Source organism: Stegodyphus dumicola, chromosome 8 (genome assembly GCF_044657685.1).
Source record: "Stegodyphus dumicola isolate Sdum_Otavi_A_Nest chromosome 8, ASM4465768v1".
In the NCBI taxonomy this organism is placed as follows: Eukaryota; Metazoa; Arthropoda; class Arachnida; order Araneae; family Eresidae; genus Stegodyphus; species Stegodyphus dumicola.
The window spans coordinates 115901419-115917391 of NC_140775.1; the positions used below are offsets into that span (position 1 = coordinate 115901419).

At 31.2% G+C, this 15973-nt stretch overlaps 1 protein-coding gene across 9 annotated transcripts in view; it reads right to left on the bottom strand.

Annotated features, from left to right (window-relative positions):
• The window catches only part of LOC118199303 (uncharacterized), a 123590-nt gene that overhangs the window by 9721 nt on the left and 97896 nt on the right, over window positions 1-15973 (bottom strand). For 8 of the 9 annotated variants that reach the window (XM_085822326.1, XM_085822325.1, XM_085822322.1 and 5 more), the window contains 4 exons: window positions 13853-13995; window positions 9508-9593; window positions 1958-2038; window positions 1601-1829 (listed from right to left, as the gene is read on the bottom strand). In XM_085822326.1, the coding sequence (XP_085678452.1) occupies window positions 1601-1829; window positions 1958-2038; window positions 9508-9593; window positions 13853-13995 (539 nt within the window). The remainder of the gene's footprint in view (window positions 1-1600; window positions 1830-1957; window positions 2039-9507; window positions 9594-13852; window positions 13996-15973) is intronic. The other variant, XM_085822321.1, reaches the window with a different exon arrangement.

The following is a 15973-nucleotide window of genomic DNA, read 5'->3' on the forward strand; positions in this document are numbered from 1 at the left end:
TTTGTTGTTCAACAGCAGAAACTTTTTTTTTTTTTATTTGTTGTTGGACAGCAGAAACTCATTCTTCAATTAGCTGTTTAACAGCTGCAACTCTTTCTTGAATTTTTCCAACTTTATCCTCAACTCTGTCTATTCTGCCTTCTATAACCTCAATTTGTTTTCTATTATGGCAATAATTTCTCTCTTAATTTCCTCTTGACCTGCTTGAATTTTTTCTTGAAGGACCCTCATATGTTTCCTTGAACTGATTTGATATCTTCTTCCACTCTTTCTTGGTCCATTTTCATCTCTTTTAATGGACTTGATGGCTACTTCCTTCTTTTCTCTGAATGCAGCAAAGGCTGTCACCAGGTGTCTTAGTTGCTCTCCATTGCTGTTGTCACTAGAATTTAATTCCACTTCCGACATAAAAAACTTTTACCTGCGTATGGGTTTGTAATGGATTGAATGCATGCAGAACCGATCATAGGTTAATAAAATTTATTTTCCCAAAGGAAACAGTTTACAGTTATGGAGTTTTTCACAAAAGTATTCACATAGCTCTTCTCAGTATGACAAAGCACAAACAGTAGTTACAAACTACTACTAAGAATGTTAAACACAAAACAATATAAAAAGCTTCAATGCATAAGCTCACATTCATTCAAGAGTGATCTCTCAATACTCTGAGCTAAACTTTGAAATGATGTTCTCTCTGATCTTATATAGTTTCCCCTGTCTGTCAAGAAATTTCCTGTACCTCTCTCCTGTACCTTTTTATCTTTTGATTTCTCAAAGGTACAGGAAATTTACAAATATAGTTATAGGTATTATGCTAAATCAGAGATATTTAGCCATTATGCTAAATGGCATAATGGCTAAATATCTCTATATACCCAGTCCCCATTATGCTAAATCAGTCACTGATTTAGCATAATGGGGACTGGGACAAAAACTTCTTTGGGGGCCCCCTCTGCTTCACTACTTCAGTAATGAAGAACCAAATTTTATGGAGGCATTTAAATTTTTATAATAAACTTTCTATTCAACTTCGTCCCCCCCTCTCATGTGGGGGCCTGGGGCAACTGCCCCATATGCCTCTGCCTTAATCAGGCCCTGGGTACATTTAGGACCAGGTACAGTTACAGTTATACACAGATCGAACCAAAATGTCGCAAAGTTTGGTGACAAAAATTAGTTGCTAAAACCATCACCAGCTTGGCTTTATCATTTACCTCAATGTTAAATGGATTTGCCCCTGCAACCTTATTTTTCCAAAAGAGGTTCGCACTCCTGAGGCCTTTCATGTTACATTATATAAGAACTACTATAATTTTATATATCATTTCACTAATATTATTTTCATATATACAAAATTAATGACACTATATTCCTAAATGTCTTTAAAATCTTTTACAAAGTTAAAAATGGAAATGAGGTCAAGCAAAGAGAATTTCTGAGGTTTTAAGAAATTCTATATTTTTTTATAGCAGTTCAGTTTTATATTCTGCATAATTAATTATTTCCAAAATATTTTGAACACTTTTTAATAAAAGAAGTCAAAAGTCAAATTATTTAAGGTAAATTAAATAAATATATTTTAAAATATCAAATGACTTACCATGGAATTCCTTGAATTCTGGATCTTCTTTGCTTAATGTAAGCACCTTGCTAATAAATAATATATAATAATCTTCACATGAAGTCCTCTTTTCTTTAAAATTTTGAAAGACATTTGACATTATATGAAGCAAGTGGAATCCTTTTTTCAGAATATGCTTAAAATTAGTATCATTTTCTTTCATTACTTCACAAAATTTCCACAAAGCTGTTACAAAGCTACGCAGAACCTAATAAATTGGCCATAAAAAGGAATATTATGGTATTACTTTAACAAAACATAATAACATCATGAAATAAATTAAAATTCTTACACAAAAAATAAAGACAGTTAAATATCTTAAAATTGAGCAATTACCTCTGATGAACATGGAGATGATTCCAGTTTCACATCTGTGGTATTGTGTATACAAAAAACAGTAGATACAAAATCTTCTATCTATAATAAAATATGAAAAACCTCACATTTTGTTATACAAGAAAATTTTTCAAATTTGTTGTTAGAGGCTTATGACTAATTAATTTATTAAACACCATATGGTCTAAACCAGCAGTTCTCAACCTTTTGACTAATGCATACCATCTAAACAAAAATGGAAAAACTTAAGGACCACTACAACATTTTACAATGATTATTTTTTAATTTTTCAATAGAAATATTATTATTATTATTATTATTATTATTATTTGCCATTTGCACAACCTGTTTGCTATTTGTATTAAATATGCACACATAAAAATATTAGATTAAAAAATTGGTTACTATAAATTAACAAAATTTATGGGCTTGTTTAAGAAAGATCAATTTCTTTATGTCTGATCTTATTTCACTTAGTTTTAACCGCAAATTAGGATCCACTTTTAATTTTGTTCTGTATTTATTTTTCAAACATAACATAGAAGAAATCCTTGTTCACAGAAATAGGCTGTGCAAAAAGGCAATAAAAATTTAATAGCTTTGTTTGAAATGCCTTTAAATTCATTTTTTTCGGTTCAGGCAGAAGTTAACAAGTGTATTATTTTTGAAATTTTCAGTTAGAGTTCGATGACAGGAAATTTCTATCAATTGTTCTTTTCCTTCACGAGAAAAGCCCACCAGCTGCTGAGCAGTAAAGTCACTGAACACTGGTAGTTCGATCCAAGGTTTGAATCCTGCGAACGGGCTGGCTGCATGGGTGTTTTCGTGGTTTTTCCCATGTGTAACATGTATAAGAGACAGCTTCCCTTAGAATGTCCTCCACAAAGGCATCCCTACCCTTAGGCAGATAGCCTTAGTGTGCTTTGCCATAATTAAATACACCAACACCTTCAAGAGAAAAATTTCATGTACATTTAAAGAAAATGTATTTCTAATCTAATTTTTCTTTTCATAATCCTCGGGAAAATACACTTTGAAATTATTTATCAATAAAACACAATGATTTTTAATGTCGAATGCTAATTCTTCTTTTATTTCCAAACTATTTTTGGTTAGAAAACTTTCTAAAACTTGTAAAAAGTTAAAAACATTATTAGCCTTTCTTTGATTATTAGCTCGAGTTTTTTCATCACTGCATTTATTTTACCTCTAGTGGTAAATAAATTAAAAATTTTTCTTTGTAATCCTAAATTCAATTCATTTAACTTCCCCAAAATATCAACTAAATATGCTAAATGCACCAACTATAATTCACTATATAAATATTTTTGGAATTTAAACTTTTGAGTCACAGAGGAATATTTGAATTTCTAACTGAAGTTCAAAACGACGATCTAATACTTAGCCTCTGGATAACCACCTTACTTTGGAATGTAACAAAAGCGTTCCATGTTCATTGTCCATCTTTTGGCATAAAATCAGAAATATTCTTAATTTAAAGCTTGGCTTTTAATAAAATTAACAATTTTCACAGCTTGATCTAAAACACAATTTTCAGGTTTTTGAGGATTGTTTTAGCTACTAAAGTTCCATGATGAATGAAGCAGTGATTTAATTTAGTTTCAGGTGTGACTTTTTGAGAAATAAATAACAGTGGAATGTTTTCCTGTTAAAGCCTGAGCTCTGTCACTGCATACAGCAATGAGCTTATCCAAGGAATATCATTCATAGAGATAAAATTCTAAATTACTTTGAAAATTTCATTTACAGTTGCTCTATCATAGAGCTTCATAAATAAATACTTTTTGGAAATTCATTTATCTTCTTCGAAACGTATGTAAACTACTAATTGAACAAAGTTCATTATATCAGTACTTTCATCTAATTGCAATGCGAAATACTCACTGTGTTTCATTTTTTGAATAAAAGTCTCTTTTATGGAATTTGCCATTTTATTAATTTGTTGTTTTACTGTATCATTTGATAACGGAATATTATTAAGTTCATTAGCCACTTTTTGTTGAATAATGTTAAAATAATATCATTAGCTGATGGTAATATATGCTTTTTTCCCAACAGTGAGAGCCTGCCAAGTCTTGGCAATTCTTAGGCTTACTAGGTAACTAGCTTCCAAAGCTATTTCACTTGAAGTAACAAAAACTTTCATTACTCATTTACCATTTTTGAGCTCCGATAATTTCCTCTTAGAATATTCTTCAGATTTATCTTTTAACCTGGCTTGCAATTCAAAATGTCTTTTAAGAAACGATGGTTTCATACTTTGATTGGATAATAGTTCACCGCAAACAAGTAAGGGTCCATTTCATCTCCATTCCAAGTAAATCCAAATGATAAATAACTTATGGTTAACTTAATTATATTTACTATAAACAATTTTTCTTTTCAATGTTCTTAGTGCTAGTAGATTGTCCTGGATCCATCAACTGTGAATCACCACTTTTCCGCTTAGACAATCTTAGCCATTGCTCCATTTTTGAAAATTGAGGTTTGTTTTATTATTTTTCACAAATATTGAAATGCAATATATATTACAAGCTCTTTAAAAACAAATGACAACACTCTCAAATTGCATAGAAAAGTAAGGACTACAAAACAACAAGAAGACAAAATACCTGCTGTTAGAGACAGAAACCGATGCAAAAAAATTATTCTAATTGGAAATATAGCAATATGAGCCAGGAAATGGTGGTGGCATAAAGTGTAAACACGCTAATAAACTGATCAACTCTAAAAGAATATATGAGATACTATTATCTTTTTATAGGAACTTATTATTATTTCCTATTAAATACAACATCCATTTCCATTATTCCTTTTAAAAACGTAATTTATGACAAATTTTGTTATATCTATGGCTAAAAGAGTATTTGTGAAAATAAAAACAGATTGTTAAGTCTATGAGTGGCTATTGACGCTGAACAAAACTCAAATCACATTAATTATTAATTTACGAGTGAGAGAAGAAACCTGAAAAGGATGTTGGGGGTCTTTAATTATTGAATTTATAATTAAAATACTTTGCTACACATGAGGATATGTTACACACATGGAAAACCACAAAAATGCCCATGCAGCCAGCCTGTTTGCCAGGATTCAAACTCTAGACTGAGCTTCTTTGCGTACCACCAGTTGAGAATTGCTGGTTTAAACCATTACATATTTCTGTAAGTACTTGGAAAGAAAAAAAAAAAAAAAAAAATGTCTTGCTTCTTTCTACTCAGCATTAGATTTAATTTACCTTCTTTAGAACAGACATAAAAACCATAGTTTATAATTTTTTTAATCTATATTAAGAAGATCATTACAATATTCCTTAGCTAATAGCTAAATCTCCACTTCTTGCATGTAGATTTAGTGACAGCATTAGCATTAAATATTAACATTTTTGGAATTTTGTAATAAAATACTCTAATTATTGTATTAATTCTTAAAGAATTTCAGTTACAAGAAAACTGTAATTTTTATGCAATAATGATTGCTAAACTTAATGAATTAAAATATTACAAAGACATCATTTTCATGACTATGATCAACAGCTATGGAACCAACAAATATTAATACTTGAAGAATACCTCAAAATTGAAAATCCAAAATTTTTAATGAAAGCATTTATTTTTTTAACCACTTTTGAGTTAATTCTTAATTTATTATATCCCCCCCTTAGACAGGTAACTTGCTTAGATAAGTAACTCCCTCACCACAGTTCATTTTACTATACACTTACAGAATACATTTCTGAATTTTAGAAGGCCCTTAAACATATAGTTAACTGATTATGGCAAATCATGTGAGGGATACCTGCCTAAGATACCTTCGAGAGCATCTTATTTCAAGGGACACTCGCTTATATTCATGTAGTTAATTATTCACCAGGAATTAAATCTAGGAAAAATTAACAATGTTCAGCCTTCATCTATTTGGCCTCAAAATAGAAATGAAAGGTAAAACTGATTGCAACAATAAATATTATGCTTGCAAATCTGTCACAGAAATCTGCAATTTTAAAAAAAATCTAAGAAAAGAAAAGGGGATGCATTTTCCTAAATTTTGCAGTATTGCACCTTCATATGCAAATATATCCACACAATACAATGCCTGTATTTCATTATATTACACTGTGAAATAATTCAGTAACAGCATAATTATTGTATGATTAAATGGAATAAGTTTGTCTCCACAAATGATTTAGAAACAAAATCCAAGAGAAAATTTTTAATAAAATAAAAAAAAAATGTTACATGATTATATATATAACTTAATGAAAAAGTTTTGTAATACTTTATGAAAGTATGCAATTTAAGCCTCTAAGCACATTTCAAAGATTAATTTAAATGTTAATGAATATAGACATTCTTTTACGAATACTGTACACTATAAATAATTTTTAAATTCAAAAGAAAACAATAAGGTAATATTATAGAATGTCAAACATTTTACCACCAAAGGAATTTGAAAGGTTTTTAATCATAGAGATCATTACTATTTAACTGGAAAGTTTGATTTTTAATTACCAGTTTATTTAATTATGGCAAAACACTCAACAGCTATGTGCCTAAGGGAAGTGATGCCTTCGTGGAAGACTTTCTAAAAGGAACTAGCCAGTATATATGTTACACATGGGGAAAACCATGAAAATGCCCATGCAGCCAGCCTGTTCGGCAGGATTCAAACCCTGGACCGAGTTACCAGTGTTCAACGACTTACTGTTAGGTCACTGGTAGATCTATTTTTAATTACTAATGCTTTTCTAATTACTTTGTTACCACAAGTTTTTGTAAACAATAACATTCATTGGAATTGGATGATACCAGCATGAAGTTACAGCTTCAATTAGCCCTACTTTACTATTTTAATTCTTTAAACTGACATCCTATTTCTGGCAGCTATAGCAGCCAAAACATGGCATGCATCAAATCAAGTAGGTCAACTATACCCCCTACCATGTAGAAGATCAAGCCATAATCTTTGCAACTGGGTAGTTAATTCACCAAAATTTCGGAATGGCTGCAGTTGCCTTCCAAGCATGTCCCAAACATTCTCTATAAGTGAGAGGTCTGTTGGCCTGGTAGGCCATGGGAGTACATCATATTCTTGAAGACACTGCTGGGAGAGTCATGCGGTATATAGATGGGCATTGTCTTACTGATAAATGGCACCTGGGCGATTTGATAGCATAGGCATAAAATGTCATCAACATAACTGCGAGTTGTCAAAGTGACTTGAAGGACGACTAAAGATGATCATGTGTTCCAAAAAAAAAATCACTTCCCACACTGTCACACCTTATGTAATGGCCATATGCTGCTTGACAACAAATGCCAGACATGTACGAAGGCAGCCAGGACGGAACTGGTGGCTTGGCTGCCTCTACATGTGTGCGCATTGGTCATCAGTATTGAGACTGAAGATGCCTCCAGTGGGTTACATTCTAGCTAGCCCGAGCTCAGTAAAAATCCAATTAACACAGCCTATGATGTGGGGTCTGTGGTAGGTGCCTTAATGGATGTCAGCCAGTCATCTCTGAATTGTTTCCCTTGATACCACCGGATGCCCGGAATGTGGTTAATGGCATGAATCGATGCTAGCGACATTGTTGGTGCAGAAGTGGCTACTCTTATGACTGTGCAATCCTCACACTCATTTGTGTTCCTGGAACAACCTGACCCTCGTTACAGTAGACTATCCCTTCCATGATTGATTGTCGCCAACACCCAGCAACTACCATATCGCTCTGACCGAGGTGACAGCCAATATGTCTGTTCGACAAAACTGCTTCTCTGATGCCTACTATATGCCCCTTCTCGAAGTCGAACATCTGTTCATACTGCCACCAGTTACATCTCAAAAGTATCTTTAGCCACAATACCGTCCATCGATGTCGACATACTTCATTTGAATATCCCTACATCGTGAGCAATCATGCTTTTAAACTCTCCCAGCTGTGCATCACATATGCACATAGCGCACTTATGTCTCATTGGCGTTGAAATTTAATTCATTTGCATATATATCTCTTACCAGACTACATTCCTACTGTGTTTTGTCATTGTGGCTTGATTTCTTCTGGGTGCATATATTTTTTTTTTTTTTTTTTTTTTGTGACAGACAGTATTTGCAACTTCATTGATACATGGCAATTGGGCATGCCTTTGCAATTTTTCAATTAATTTAGAAGAAAGTTATCTCTTTTCGCAATGACCTTCAGAATTTTAGTTAAATTGAAGTTATTAATGCATCTACTAACTGTCAAATACTAACAGCCAGATTTCATAACAAATATGATGGCAAGATAATCCTTCAATATGCAATGCAATAATTTCAGCATGCATATTACTTCTGAAAACATTATTCTTTAAACATATAAGAAATTAAAAATTCGAACATAAATTTTCAACATCACAAACTTTAAAACAAATAATAATCCTTCTTTTATAGGCAAAATTAAGACACCAAAGAATGCTACAGCTTCAGATGTAGAAGAGAGCTATATACTATAGCTACTGTGACGTTCAGACATATGCACCCATCGGACTTCCAGGTGCTTAATATCTTTTCTCAGTGACAGAATGGACAGCAGACCTTTGGAAGAAAGGTGCAGCGGAAAACCCCTAGTGTGGTTTCCAGACATAAGGGACTAATTATTCTCTTTCCAGGTTTTTAACAAAACGAGGAGAGAGCTTTGTGTAAAGAGCTTTTGATGCTGTAAACGAGTGAAAGAAGATGCATTTTAGCGTTGTTGCTGCATCAGCAGCCTTTGAATGAATTATGGCTGAAATGATTCAATTATTTTAATATTTATTCAAGAATTTCTTATTAAGTTTTCAAAATAAATATTTTAAAAGACAACCTGTCTTTTCTTGCACCCAAAACGGGTGTTCTGACGTTACACTACACAGAGATTGAGAAGCAGCTTTAATTTTTTATTGCTTAATTGGGATTTTTATGAGCCAATCTTTTTTTTTTTTTTTTTTTTCATATTTTGAATTTATGTGAATTTTCTTTAAAATGGTACAAAAGTTTTAAACTTAGAATTGAAATTAATTTTTAAAATATGATTGCATATTCAGAATACATATTTTCAAGAGACAATACAGAACATTTGTTCCAAACTGTACCACTATTTTATGTAGTCATTATTTTTTATGAAGCCACAAAAATAATAAATTACTTTCATTTTGAAATTTTTGTATTATTGATTTCTAAGTAATATATTAAACTATAAACCTTATTCAAAAGAAAATTATTATTCTGATATTAATCCCACATACATTCCTCATATTAACTATGCAAACCTGATAATATGTAAATAACTTTTTATAACTACTCACTACATGGTTATTTCAAAATAATTAATAATTAAATAAAAATAAAGACATTCATTAACAGAGCATATTATTTCATGTGTTATTATACATATCCATGCTCTTTCATATAATTAATTATGTGCTCTGTATTTCCTCTTAAAAATATGATACTCTTGTTGCATTTTACATTACTATAATAAATCAAAATTAGAAAATTATTAATACCATAACCATAAGAGCTGGATATTCCAAAGGAGATGGAGATATTCTTTGAAGTAACAAATTAGCCACAGTACAAAGTAGACAAGTATCTGAAATGGAATTCTAGAACATAATCATTTACTCTGAATTATTTAAAATTTCACTTTTTAAACAGTTTTAATTCTTTAACTGTTAGAGATCTATCTTAATCTAATACTACCTGGAGGCAACATTAAAACAGAAATCTTATGATTAACAACATCTCCTGGTCAACATTATGACAAACATTTCAGTTTACACAGCAACTGAAAATTCCTACAATAGGAAATGGGATGAAAGAAATTTAATACCACAGAGTAGTATTTTTCTACTCCTCTTTCTTTCTCTGACCAAATTTCTTACTGCATGCACTAGAAGATTAACATTTTGTAAGTGATTAATATTTTGTATTAAGAATAATGCTACTTGAGCATTACTCATAATACAAAAATACGGTTTCTCGCATAAACATTTCTGATTGGCTATAACCAATCAAAAAATACGAAACAAGAAAAAAAAGTGTTATCTTTCAGAGTGTAATAACCAAATGGCAAACCATGGGCCATATCTGCAAAGCCAAACTGTTTGTTATGGTCATCATATTTTTCTAGGTTTCATTTTCACCTTTTGAAATGCTCAAATAGCAATTTTTGTTTGCACATGTCTAATAGGTCTGATAAATGCCTGTTATAATTGATTAGATGAAGTCAGAAAACACAACATTCTGACTTTTTTTTTTTTTTTTTTTTTTTTTTTTTTTTTGGTGTGTTTGTGTGCAGAACATTTGCAATACATCATAAGCTAAAGAAGAGTCACCAACATTTTTGAAATGGCATAATGAGGGGGGGGAAGAATATTGATGCCCAAAGCAACTCCATTATTAACATTATTAAAGCATTAAAAGAAATAAGGAATGCACATTGTGAGAACAAGATTGATGACCTTACTTCAAAGTGTTACTTTTATAAGAGCAAAAAAATGGTGATTGATGCAAACATATTTATTTCAAAATCACTAAAGATAACAATGCTTTAAAAAATTCTCAGATCTAAGCAATACTTGAACTTTGTGTATTTGCAGATTTCAGCAATACTGGGCATAATATTTCAGCCAATAAATGACAAAGCCGTTTGCATCTCTCTCTTCTCAATTTCTCTTCCGCATCTCTCTTCTTTATTTCAATATTAGCCATTGTTAAAAAGCCTACTTCAGAATGATATACATGGAAAATAATAATAATAATAATAATAATGTTGTTATGAATTTGAAGTTCTCTCATCACTAGCAATGCAGTATTTATTTCTTTGAACTCTTGTTGCAACATTGGTCACGCGAGTACGGATCACCCAGGCAATCAGAAGGGAGTATATCACTTTTTAATTCTCAATACAAAACTTTGTAACTATAATTGCAAATAATTTTGTATATTACAGTAGTTTACTAATTTGACAAATGTCATGAAACAAATGTGTTTAGTGCTTTTTTTTTTTTTTTTTTTTTTTTTTTTTTTGCTAGACTGGGTACTCATCTTTAACAGAGATTCAGAATTTTCCAGGAGTATTTTCGGTGAACTTCACTATTAATTGATGACCTGAAGGTATCAATATCAGTTCTCCTTCATTTAGAATAAAATAGAATAACAATAAGCAAAAAAAAAAATATTATTAAAGAAATGATTGTCTCGCTTGTATTCTGCACAGAAGGGAGTATTTCTGTGCTTCCTTATCTTACATGTCTTCCATAATAAAAGTTTTTTTCATTGCACATAATTTGTCAGTTGATGTAAGATGTTTATATTGTTTCCTAGCATACTTATATTGATAGCATTAAAGTAAACACAAATTTTACCCAAATATGCTAAATTATTTCACTAGTTACCATTTTTTAAATATTTCTCTAAGGCTTCATGTTTTTCTGCTTAAAAAAAAAGTAGTTAATTTCTTAACTGCAATACATGATTTCAAACTTTTCCATATGATAACACCCTCACTTCTATATGGGAGGGCGGGGGAGGGAATCATTTGTAAACCTGCTTCTATAAATGAACAAAGTTGTTTGAAAATTCAGTTTTTCATCAGACTCATTTTAATAAAATTAACCATGGAAACAACTTGATTCAATACTTCATGCAGTTTCTTAGGCATTACCTTTATGACAAGTACTCAGTGCAAGAAACAGTGATCAAATATTATATTTGGATAGGCATCTCTTGCTAAAGTCACAAATCCTTTAACAGACATTATCATAGATGCTGCTCCTTCAGTACAAATACTAACAAATTGATGATATGATGATTTTTTATATTCAAATACAACATCAAATAAGTCCTGTCTAGTTGTATGCCTCAAATTTTTTTTGCAGCATTAAACTTTACTTATAATCTTCTGTTCATATAGATGTACTTTGCCACTCATATCAAGCAAAGGACATGTTAACAAATTCATCCACGACAGTTCTTCCAGTGTTCCAGGATATGTCATTAATTCTGTGAATCATATCATCAGATACTGGAATTTTTATAATTTCCTTCTTTGTTCCTTTCCCATACATAATTGTCACTATTTCACAGAAAGCAAGTAAAATGCGTTTCTGTTACTGTGTGTGGCTTTAATGCTACTAACTCCGCAATTTTATATGATGCAAAGTGAGCTTTGTCACATAATATTAATTAGAAGTATTCTTTTTACTAGTTATTAACATTTTAATCTGATTTCACAATTTTTATTTCTTCTGCACCATTTGCAAGTCTTCCAGTGCTAGCAGTATTCTCATTATTAATATCAAAATGAGATTTCTTTAAAATGAAATTATCCATTATGTATAATAAAATGTATGAAATTAACTGATAATATGATGCAAGACTTACATAAATTTATTTAATTGAAAAACTGAATCTATAACACTACTGAAAAGTAGCGAAATAAACCACTTTCAGTGCTCGGAATTCAACTGTGAACTGCAGATGTAAATTCATGTAGAAATCAAAACTGGGTTACTGGTGGAGAGAATGTTCTGTTTGTTCAGTGGAAATCCACAGCACTGCTAACTTCAAGTTCAGAATCGATTATTGCGCTTTCAGCTCTTTCATACAATACTTTTCTTTTAAAAATCGTTTCTTTATTGAGCTTTTTTACTTTTGTTTTCACATTCCTTATGTCCAACATTTTTATTATGATGATCAACCTACAGCCTCACTCTTGGATATCAGTAAATGGATCCATACTTTGATAATCTTTGTGACATAACTCACCTAGGTAGCCTAGTTTCGTTGTATATCTCGGTCTAGTACACATCATCATTTTTCATAGCAGATACCACATACAAAATTAAAAAGTTTAATTGCTTTTTATGCTTGTTGATTACAATCTCATAAAAATTATTTGATATTGTATTAATTTTTCTTTTGCAACAATTTTTAATTGCATACAGTACAAAGTCCATAATCCGGACTCGTCGGGACTTCGGCGATTCCGGATTATAGATCATCAATTTAAATCTGGTAAGATGGCATGCAGAAATTATACAATTAAAAATATGAAATCGTAATTTATGAAATAAAGAGCAATTATGATCTAAAGGGTATCAAAATTTACAAAAAAAAAAAGCTTAATATTTATTTGTTTATTTTATTAAACATTTCTTTCAATGTAAATTATTTAAGTTGCTTCATCTTTTGTGGTAATACTTTCTCTTTAATTCTCTCTTCTATAAACAGACATAATTTCTTGTTCAGTTACAAAGTTCCACTGTTTAAATCCTGTAATTGCTGTGTCGAGAATACCGACTAACTTGTCAATCGAAATTTTTTCGTTTTCAATAACCTCTCTGTCACTTTCTTCATTAGCGGAAGCTCACATGTGTAAATGCTTTACTGGCTTTATGCGCATGCATAAGTTTGTGGCTTTGAGATCCGGTTATAGATCATTCCGGATAATAGACGTTCGGATTACGGACTTTGTACTGTATTTGATTTTTGTTTCACAGAATATGAACACAGAACAGTTTTTTTCACAGAAAAGGGCTTCACTGAACACCAGCATTCCACAGACCACAGACTAATGAATCTATTATTATGTTAGCAATAAATGGAAATCCTTAAAATCTACTCAGCTACAGTGTTCAATAGAACACAAAATAGTGGATTAAATTTGTAGAAATTACATCTGTAAGAATAAAACACATATAAGGAATTAAGGCATTCTTTTCATGTACCTTTGTGATGTAGGGGTTAGCATATCAGTCTACAGTAAATCAGAGTTATCACTACAATAAATAAAAGATCCATGTTTCACAGTTCAATTACAGACATAGTTTTCAAAGCAATACTTACCACTTTTATGAATTAATTGTGATGCAAAATCTTTATATACACACACATTTATAAGGAAGTTCAGAATGAGGTGTGCACATGATATGCTCTGGTTACAACTGATAAGAATATGAGTCAGTATCTCATCCATACATTTCAATAACCTATAAAGGTAGGAGATTGGCAATCAAAGACAAGCTTTCTTTTTCTGTTCTTTTATTATTGCACATTTAATTAATTTTTAGAAATCTACCCCCCCCCCTCTCCAAAGAAGTAATGTAACTTGTAAGAACAAATTTATGTTTAAAACATTCCCAATCATAAGTTGTAATACAAAGACGGAAAATGTACAGTAACTTGGAATATTCATTTCTGATCTTAATTATAATGAGTTTTTTGAATTCTTTGCTGGGAATTATTAGCAATTATTTTGCTCAGATACATGTAGATCACAATTAAAATTCACATTTCAGAATGGTTCAAAAGAAGAAAATTACTGGTCAGAATAACAAAAAATGTTTCATAATACTCGTAATGTAATGGAATATGGTTTGGTAAAAATTTGAAACCTTGCTGCTAGGGGTATTACTGATGATTTATTATAATGAAAAGCAATGTAAAAATGACATAAGAAATGCTTAATATGTTTTTCATTTCCTGATAAAAGTTATAATTTCAAAATAATGTGGTCATACAAGAAACAAGCGCAGTACAAAGTCCGAGATCCGGACTCGTCGGGACTTTGGCAATTCCAGATATTAGATCATCAATTTAAATCCAGTAAGATGGCATGCAGAAATTATACAATTAAAAATGTGAAATAGTGATTTATGAAATAAAGAGCATTTATGATCTAAAGGGTATCAAAATTAAAGAAAAAAAAAAAAAGGCTTTTTATTTATTTGTTTAGTTTATTAAACATTTATTTCAATGTAAGTTGTTTAAATTGCTTCATATTTTGTGCTAATACTTCTCTTTAATTCTACAAACAGATATAATTTCTTGTTCAGTTATAAAGTTCCACTGTTCAAGTCCTGTAATTGTTGTGTCCAGACTTGTCAATTGAAATTTTTTCATTTACAATAACCTATCTGTCACTTTCTTCACTATCGATAGCGTTATTTTCTGGATCTAGAACCATGCTACAGATTTTGCACTCACTTAACTGATTGATGATTGAGGCATCATCATCGGAATGAAAAACTTCTCTTATATGTGTTATATCATCTTCATTTATTACCGCTTCTCCCATTTCTTTACAAAATCCATTAACTGGAAAATTTTGCCTTTGGTTTGCAATATCCAAAAACCTTCAAATTCGCAAATATCATCTTCATCATCCTCACCATGAAATATGGTAGCTGGCCATAAATTATGCCAAGAATTTTTTAAGTATCTGGAGCACATCCTCCCATGATCTAGCGATGCTCCACACAGTATTGATAAACAAGCAATGATGAAAGCTGTTGAGAATCGAGCATGTAATTGATATTATGTGCAGTTTCAATGGCATCATTGTTTTTATTATGTTTTATGCATTTGGCATCACTATTATTTTTGTCATTCTAAAAATTGTCATGTGAACAATAAGACGTAAGTAAGTTCTCTTTACTTTTTTTGTTAATAAAGTTCAAAAATTCAATTAGCCATCACTCTATTTGTTAATTTTATAACAGGTTATGGGTTTTAGCGATGTTTAACTGCACAAATAAATTAACGATGGCTATGTTGACTTATTTGAATCATGTATTTTTTTTACTTTCATTTTTGATTTCAACACTTCCACCTGAACACTGTGTAGGTAGATGCTACAGTGTACCGATAGCCTTTTTTTGCTGCATATTTCCTGGTTAATGATGACGTAATATGGAAGCTAAAAATTTTGTTGAGTGCACCAAATTGGAAGGTTTATCCAACTGGACTGATTGGAAATTTGAAATAAACTCTTTATTTGTGCTCAACGGTTGTGCGGGCATTTTCGATAATTCCCTTATCGAGCGAAAAGCTCCGGCAGAAGGCGCGAATGAAAAAATGATAAGCAAGTACAAGGAAGCCGCAAAAGCGTATGCAACGGCGAATGCAAAAGCTGCCGTGATCATTCGCACAAATGTATCACCGAATGTGTTAAATTTGATCCGTATG